The sequence below is a fragment of the Triticum urartu genome, chromosome 5 (genome assembly GCF_003073215.2).
Source record: "Triticum urartu cultivar G1812 chromosome 5, Tu2.1, whole genome shotgun sequence".
In the NCBI taxonomy this organism is placed as follows: Eukaryota; Viridiplantae; Streptophyta; class Magnoliopsida; order Poales; family Poaceae; genus Triticum; species Triticum urartu.
The window spans coordinates 541,356,672-541,365,646 of record NC_053026.1 but is presented as its reverse complement, the minus strand read 5'-3'; the positions used below and the strand labels follow the sequence as shown (position 1 = coordinate 541,365,646).

The following is an 8,975-nucleotide window of genomic DNA, read 5'->3' as shown; positions in this document are numbered from 1 at the left end:
AGGAGTACTACGCCACATAGCACAAACTGAATAAACATACAGTATGCCAAGGGCACTCGAGATGTGAGGAAAAGCTACATCTTTTCCAAAAGAAGCACTGCATGTGGTGTCTAGCTATGTACAGTACAAGAGTGTCGGATAGGCGAGAATACAATAGAGCATAGAAAATGGTTTCCACTTTGTAGGCAGAGGCATGCTCGAGTGCCTACTTTCTATGCAATGCATGCAGCCTTTACGGTAGAAAACAAAGTGAGCTAGGCAAAAGATGGACATTCAACTTGCAATCCAAAAGTGACAGACAGCAGTACCTGAAGAAATTCTTCCTGTAGGCGATGGTGTGCGAGGCTTGCGAAACAACACGGCATGTACTCCTCAATTCTAACATCTCATGATGGTACGATACCAGCCAAGACAGAAGGCACGCTTCGTGCACAACAGGACACCAATGCCGTATAAACTGCCACCACATTACAAGCTGCAAAGGCCATAATCACAACGCACACAAGCTAAGCATATCGTACAGACACGGCACATGAACGACCCCTGTTGCTGCTGCCCACGCAACTGGCAGTGGTCACGAGATGACAAGGGGTGAGAAATTTTTGCCGCGCTCGATCTCGGGTCCTCACTCTCTCTCGTCTGGCTAGCCGTGACATCTTGGAACCATTTTCATCTCGAGTGTCGAGCTCTTCTCTGATCGTGAAACATGTCGCGTTCGAACGGGATGGGAGATTTGGCGCCAATCATGGTTCGGTCATGGGCTCATCCCCATCCTGGACGCCCTGGACACGACCGCGTCGCGCGCTTGAGAGTCGCACACCTGCGTGCTGAACTTGCACCGGTACCGCGACCGCCAGCCCGCCGGGGCGGTGGCGTCCGGGCTGGCGCTGCCGGGCGACGCGGCGCCGCTGCGGCCGTCGATCTTCTTGATCGCCCTCCGCATGCTGGAGCACTCCCTCTCCAGCCCCTGCACGCGGGTCCTCATGCCGTCCATGTCCACCCGCAGCGTCTGGCTCTCCTGCACCGTCGTCGTCCGCCACGCCTCGCTCGGGCCAGCGGCGTGGCGCAGCGCCACCGCCGCCGGCCGCTGCGGCTGAGGATTCGGATGCCGCGCTCGCGGGGAAGCCGTGGACGCCAGCAGCGTGCCCGAGATGGCGCGCCGGAGCTGCAGCTGCTCGAAGAAGAGCACCTGCAGCACCGCGCGCAGCGGGAGCCGCTCGTTCTGCGCGGCGTGCGTGCACGCCTCCACCGTCAGCTTCCTGCAGTCCACCACGCCGCACACCCTGTCCCGCTCCTCCGCCGTCAGCCGCGGATGCGCCTGCGCATGCATGCACCACTCACGAGTCATGGAGCCGGCAACCAACTGCTACTCGACAAACGCGCATTCTTCCTTGACTTGTCAGAAGCAGTCGATGACAAATCGGGGAATGTACGTACCTTGAGGTAGATGTCGACGGCGCGGTAGACGCCATCGTCGTAGATGCGGGCGTGGTCCGGCATTGCCAGCGCGAGCTCGCAGAATTTGGCTGGCTTCAGGTTGGCGTCGGACGCGACCTCTGCGAGGTAGTTGTCCACCAGCTTGCCCACCTGCACCATTGCCACGGCCGACGGACGCGAGGCCGTCGTCCTCGCCGCCGCTTCCTCCTCGGTGATTGCAGCTGACGACGACGCCTCGTCCTCGCCGACCTCCTCCTCGGCTAGGAAGTGCCTGACCACCCGTTCGACGCAGTCCACGTCGTAGAGCGTCTCCGCGGCGCCGGAGTAGCTCGGGATGAGCACATCCTCCACCGTTGCCTGTTCCAGCTGCGTCGCGGCCTTCCGCTCGATTGCCGCGCGCGCCGCGTCCGAAGCGCGCAGGATGTGCGCCGTCCGCAGCAGCGCGAACAGGAACTTCGCGGTCACCACGCTCCCGGAGCCCTTGTCCGTGGGGAGGCTCGCGACCACCGCCTCCAGGAGGTCTCTCTGCTCCACCTCCGACGACACCGGCGCGGACGCGCGGCGCCACCTCATGGACCTCGACAGCCCCGGGAGGGTGGCCTTGGCGTAGGACACGAGGCAGCCCTCCAAAGCATCCGTCCTCACGTCCTCGCGCGCGGCCATGGCCGCCATCACCCGCTTGTACATGTGTAGGCCGAGCACGGTCAGGTCGCCGAACCAGGAGCGCGACGTCGCCGAGGAGCGCGCGGCGATGGCGTCCACGCAGCGGGCAACAATGCCGAGGTCCTCGGCGTGCGGCAGCAGGTCCTCGCAGGACTTGAGCGCCTTGGTGGCCTCGCCGGGGTGGCGGAGCACGGACTGCGAGAGGTAGGCCTCGGCGCGCGCGGCCAGGTTGTCCTCGGAGTGCTCCTCCGTCATCTCCAGGTACTCCGCCGCGCACCGCAGCGGCGCGACGTTCCAGGGCGTGAGCTCGACGCGGACGCCGTAGCAGAACTTGGTCGCGGTCTCGAAGGTGCCCGGCCCGCCGGGGAAGTCCGGGAAGGTGATGCGGTACGACTTGCCGTCATCCATCCTAACCTGCTGCGGCTGCTGCTCGTCCCCGTCATCCTCCTCCTCCTCCTCCTCCTCCTCCTCCTCTGCTTCCTCAATCTCTGTTTCCGCCGCAGCATGCTCCTCGGCATTGCCTCCGGAGCTCCCACGCCGCGGCCGCCGCTGCTCGTCCTGCTCGGCAAGCATGCGGCTGATCTTGCGGCTCTTGGACATGAGCGGGAACTGCGCGCGAAAACATTAGCCTCTCAGCGGAATTTCGTCGAGCACAAAGATGGCACACGAGGAAACAAAGATCATCATCACCCACCTTGTGGAGGTGGAAGCTCATGTCCTGCACCTCGAAGACGACGTCGCTGGGCAGCCCGGTGGTGCAGAACCTGGCGATTCCCGGCGAAAACAGCAAAATCCATCAGAATCCGCCGACAAACCGACCGACGCAATTCCCCGTTCCACCCACCGTAGCACCGACCGGAATTCGGAGAGGAGACACTGAACTCACCACGCCTCGCCGGCCCTCGACGGGCCGTGCCGCGCCGCGGACGAAGACGACATGGCAGGCCGCCCCCGCTGCTGCTGCTCCTCCTCCTCGTCGCTGTCCCGAGCTGTGATTTGGAAGACGACGACGACCGCATTTACATACCCTCAGAGCCCGGGCCTCCCCGTATAATTGAGGCCGGCCGAGGGTGGGTAGGCGTATTTAGGAAGGCTTCAGCATCCCTCTTCCGGTGACAGTGTCAGCCGCGCACGGCAGGGAGTTATTGCCGGTGACATGGATGGAAAGCTATGGCCGCCTCCTAGTTTATTACAGTAATATTTTCTGCTTCCTATTACCACTTGTTCAGATCAGATGGATGAGTCGTGTGAGCTAACTAACCACTCCACCATGGCACCATGACCATGACATGGAGAGACCGGCATGGGGATCGGATCACGTCGCGTCGTCGCCATCCTTGGTTTTTCACGGGAGGGGGCTGCGCCGGTGTGGAATTCCTGGCCTGGAAAGTTCCTTGGCCTTGGGGCAGACCACCCACTTTGTTGGTCTAGTAGTAATCTAAAAAGTTTTGGAAAGAAAGAATTGATGGTAGGCTTTGGATTTTGGCAAGGAAGAAAAGGGCAAAAGCAAAGGCCTTTCTCTTTTTTTTTTCGTACAATGTGAAAGGTGCCGAGCAAATGAGATGGGCACGCTCTCGCCCTTGGCGGTTGGATTTTGGCACGCCAATTTGCAACGCAAATGGCATCGCCTGTTCAGACATCTTCTGCGGTAGGTACTCATCGTGGTCACCATCGCCAAGTTTTTTTTTTCCACGTTCTCTAATTGTTTGCTTTCGGTCGGCCAGATGGAGATGGGATTGTTTGAATCCGTCCTCCGCTTTACCGCTGGCCGGATCTTCTCTCTTCTCCACCACTAATCACCATTCATTCTTTCTTTTCCGCTATCCTTTTATTCATATGTCTACAGCATCAGCACGCGTGGGCGCGGCCGGCGTCGACGTCGTGGCCGCGTGGGACGGTGCAGGCCATGTATGTAAGCGGCGGCCGGTCGGTCACACGAGACGAGCGCCAGCCACCACGCCGAAACGGCGCATTCAAGCTGAGCACTATGCGGACGGATGAGATCACACAGTGGTGCCAGTGGCGAGCTCTGGCCGTGCTCTCACTGCTTGACGTTTACAGGTGGAGGCCACTTGCCGACTGCGAAACCAGGGAGATCTGCGAGGCGGCCCCTTCCCTCCGAGCACTTGCTAGTGAACCAGAACCACCGGTGGCTGCTGGAGCGGCGAAGGGAGAAACTGCAGACGGGACAGCCGCCGTGGATATTGGTAGCGGTTCCGCCGCCGGAGACATCCGACCCCAGGCCTGCTGGAGCCTTGCACTCGAGCGCACGAGATGAGTTTAGCAACTGTGTATGCATGCTGCCAAGCTCCGACCGCCGGACAAGAGAATTGAAGAGTTCCAGCATTCAACTTCCACGTCGCATGGTGTCCGCGGTCCCTCGGACCAACCTTCAAGGTGGCCTAGCACCGTGCAAAAGAGATCCTGGACCCGCACATCGGGTGCAGACGGTCCTTCAATTCCTAGAGCATCTCCAATATTTTTTTTTAACCTGTCTCAAAGCATCTCTAGCCGATCCGGCAAATCAACCCGCTATAATAACCACTGTTTTAGGCCTCTCGCTCGCGACCACGGTGACTCCACGCCTCTCGCACCGGGATGGGTGGAGCGGGCGACCAGGATCCGCGACGCCACCGCGGCGTGGATCCGGCGCGTACAGGAGTGGAAGGCGATAGATCAGGTGGTGGCGGCGGCGATAGATCCGAGCGTGAGATCCGCGATGATGAGATATGCAGAGAGTTGTCAGAGGAGAGCAGATCTGGAGCAGAGGATTCTGGGAGGGTGATCTACGACGAGGCCACAACGGAAGAAAGAGCAAGGATGCCCGCCTTCCCGCACTCCCCGCCGGCTACGTTTGTTTTGTGGGCGAGGGCGGAGGCGAAGTCAGAGGAATCCCGGAGGGCGCTGCGATGGGAATGCTTGCTGGGAGTGATGCCGTCGGGTGCACCACCGCAGCTCTCGTCCTCGCTGCCGGAGACCAGCCGTGTTTGAGCCCATCTTCGCTGGCAGATGCCACCATTTCCTACTTCGGAGCCGATCGATCCATACCTGTTGCCGAAGTTCTGAAGGGATCTGGGTTGGGGACACCTGAAGTTTCTGAACTTGGAGGTACGCTGAAGAGCAGACGGGTTATGTTTGATCCTGGTGGTTCAACGTCAGATTGTGTGACTGTACCTGGAAATAGTATGGAGGAATCGAGACCTGGAGAAAGATTTTGGGCCCTGGATCAATTGGGTGATGATGATGACATTCTAAATGAGGACACAGAGCAACACAACCCTTATCTGGTGACAATTGCAGGCGCATTTGCTAGTGCTAAGCATGTGAAGAAGAATGGGAAGAGAAGAGAGAAGAATCTGAACAGGAAAATCAGTAGCAAATATGAAGGGGGAGGAAAATCGGCAACTAAACAAGTAAGTGATATTCCTAGTCACAGGCCTGTTAGATTGCCATCTGCTAGATGTGGTCTAATACAAGATGGGAGATGGTATAAAATTGTTGATGGCAGGAAGGTAGATATGGGGATTGGTGTTGAGCCCAATCGCTGATTGAAGCTCCTCTCTCAACACGATCGCCAGCACGCCAAGAGCGGGAAACAGGGGAGGATTTTGAATTCAGGGGAGATATGTTTATCTCCATCCGCACGTTAAACCAGACTGGTCCAAAAGGAGTCAAGATAAGTCAGGAAAAAGTATCTGGGCTGAGTGGGAGAAAAGTAGGCCAAAAAAGTTGGAAAATCTTAAGGCCACAGGAGAGGCAGGTTATATACCACGGGGGTTGGCCCTGGGGGTTGAAACCGATCTCTTCCTGCGTTCTAGGGTTTCCCACCTGTGGTGTACACCCCCCATCGCCGCCGCAGGAACCTGTTGCCCCAAACCTCAAGGATGGCTGATCGCTTTGCTCAAGGAAGGGGTGGAGGTGGAAGAGATGTAGAGAGAGGACGTAACTGGAGGCCGACTGCTGGCTATGGGAGAGAGCCTCAATTCGATAGGCACGATCAGGGATATCAAGCTCGCCTCGACCCCCTTCAGGAACTTTTCATGTAACCAATTCTAGAATCACTTTGGTAGAGATGGATATGGGAACTGAAATCACGAAGGGGTGGTCATTACACGCGTCAATTCCAGCATAGACCGCTAGCTCAGATTAATTTGCCCCCCGCTGTTAGCAAATACCAACAGAAAACCAGTCCTGTGACGAGCAGCGGGGGAGGGGGAGGTAATGAAGCCCAGACTTCCAAAGCCAATTCAGCTGGGGCAGTTCTAACTGAAACCTAGGGATCAGTTGGAATTCCTAAAAAGCAAGCTACTCGCAACTGAAAAAATTATCTGCCATAAATGTGGAGAGAAAGGTCACAGTTCCAAAGGTTGTGAGGCAACAGTCAAGTGTTCCATCTGTACAAAAGACACTCATATTGCTGAATTCTACGCTTGGCTACATCAGAAAAAGCCGGTGGCAGTGTTGGTATGTTTTGGAGGAGAAGGGCTAGGCTTTTTTGTGGCTGAGCATGCAAAAGACTTGGCTGGCAGTAGCAAAAATGATGTTGTGGCTTTGGTTAGGCTCAGGGAAGGATGTGATATAGAGATAGACTCAGATGATCTTATCAGAAGTCTGGCAAAAACTTATCCTTGGAGATGGGATTGGAAAGCAAAAAAAGTATCTGATGGAGTGTTTTTGGTGAATTTCCCATTTGCTGCAAGGATTAATGAAGCTGCCATATATGACTGGGTTCCTTTGAAGGGTGGTAACATTTTGATTAATGTGAAAAATCTGGAATGATGATGCTATGGTTGTTGGCAAACTGTCAGTGGTGTGGGTCAGAGCTAAAGGAGTGCCTAAAACCATGAAAAATTACCATGGATTGTGTGAGGTTGGTTCCATGATTGGGTATACACAAGCTATTGACATGGATTTGGTGAATAAGATTGGTCTAGTTAGGCTGAAGATTGCTGTGGTTGATCACACAAAAATTCCCAGATGGACTAAGCTGACAACTCCTAACCTCATGGTTTACAGAATTTTCTTTGAAGTTCACGAGGTGGTAGATGAGGGGTGGGCCAGAGATGAAGATGAGCTTTCCCAGGGATATGAAGAATGGATGGATCTCCAACATGAAGAGGGTGAAAGCAGGGATGCAAAGAAAGCAAAGACTGGGAAAAAAGAGACGGTGACTGTTTGTGCCAGCACCAGAACGATAATGGCCTTGGAGGATAGAGAGGTTGTCATCAAAGAACATGAAGCTACTGACAAGCTGGCATACAACAAAAATCAATATAATGACAAAAGGAAAGTGGATAACGAGGAAATTGGATCTACACCAGTCAACGGAGAGGAGGGGAAAAGAGATGAGAAGGAGATAGAAAAAGTGGCTGGAGATAATCATGATGAGGAACCATCTCAGTCAGTTAGCATTGGCACAAAACTTGGGATAGAGGTTTCGAAAGATATGGTGATTGAAAATGCAAATGGTGCTGAACAAACTCAAGGGTTTCCGAGATACAGTGGGAGGATTGCTTCGAAGAATAGAGATGATATTCCTATACTAGATAGAGCTATGACTTTGGCCAGGGCCAAAAATTTAGCACTATCTGAAGGTGTGTCTGAAAAAACTATTGTTTCTTTTCTTGAGAATGTTGAGTTAATTGATGTGGCTAACCTAATTTGAATATATTTGGGGTTACTTTAGACATGGTGGACCATAACCTGAAACTTATTCATTCATTAGAGTAAGCTAGAAGAGGGATTTATATAGCAAGTTCCAAAGAAAAAAATAGATACACAGGAAGAAGAACTTGTATTGGAACCTGATGATGTTAACAACATACTTCAGGATCTGTTGTCGCTTAGTAAAGATGATGATGATGAACAAGTAGACATGTTAATGGGAGAAGTACCTGGGGGGATTAGAGGGGGTCTAAGAACAAACAATGCTTCTTTTGAGGCTGTTGCAGTCAAGACCCCTGTTAAAACTGTGTTGAGGAGGAAGAAAAAAAAAGGAAAAATCAGTGATTTTTTCCCTTGCATTTTATTTTTTGCCCTCTAGTTTCCATTTTGAATTTGGTTAGAGATGAGAGGCCTGATTTGGAATTGTAGAGGCATTGGAGATAAAAAAGATCTTATTAAAGATCAAATTGACAAACACAATCTTGATTTTGTGGGCATTCAGGAAAGAATGAAAAATGAATTTAGCTCATTGCAGTTGTCAACCCTGAGTGCTCAAGAAGATTTTGATTGGGAATATTTATCTTCTAGGGGTAGGTCAGGTGGGATTCTGGTAGGGATTAATAAGACCACTCTAGTTAAAGAAGAGGTGGAATTTGGTGAATATTCTGTCAGAATTAAAGTGCATAATCTAAGTGATGGTTTTACTTGGAACTTGGTGGTGCTGTATGGGGATGCTCAGCCTTTGGGAAAACTAAAATTCCTTGTTGAATATTGGTTCATATTTTTATGAAATCCAATAAACCCTTACTGGTTCCACGAGATTTTAACCTTACTAGGAAAAGTAGTGACAAAAATAAACCTGGAGGATATAATAAGTGGAGTCTGCTTTTTAACTCCATTATTACTTTTGGTGAGATGATGGAGTTGCCTTTGGTAGGCAGGAAATATATTTGGTCTAACAACCATGAGGACCCTACTTATGCGTTGTTATATAGTCCTAACTTCACCTGCCTGGGAAGATAAATTTCCTCTAGTTCACATTGAGACCCTAGCTAGAGAGCTATCAGATCATACCCCATTGATAATCAAAACTGAGGAAATACCTGTGAAACCTCACATCTTCATATTTGAAAACTGTTGGTTTCAGAGAGCAGATCTAGATAAGGTGGTTGAGAGAGTATGGTGGAAGAATTACCCTGGTAATTATGTCC

The 8,975-nt window shown here is 52.8% G+C and overlaps 1 protein-coding gene across 1 annotated transcript; it reads right to left on the bottom strand.

Moving 5' to 3' along the window:
• Positions 1-428: 428 nt before the first annotated feature.
• Positions 429-3,357, bottom strand: LOC125510542 (BTB/POZ domain-containing protein At5g66560-like). Its single transcript, XM_048675758.1, has 4 exons — positions 2,987-3,357; positions 2,795-2,864; positions 1,438-2,709; positions 429-1,318 (listed from the first exon to the last, which is right to left on the bottom strand). The coding sequence occupies exons 1-4, from the start codon at positions 3,037-3,039 to the stop codon at positions 755-757; spliced, it is 1,959 nt and encodes a 652-aa protein (XP_048531715.1). The 5' UTR covers positions 3,040-3,357; the 3' UTR covers positions 429-754.
• Between the last annotated feature and the right edge of the window lie 5,618 nt (positions 3,358-8,975).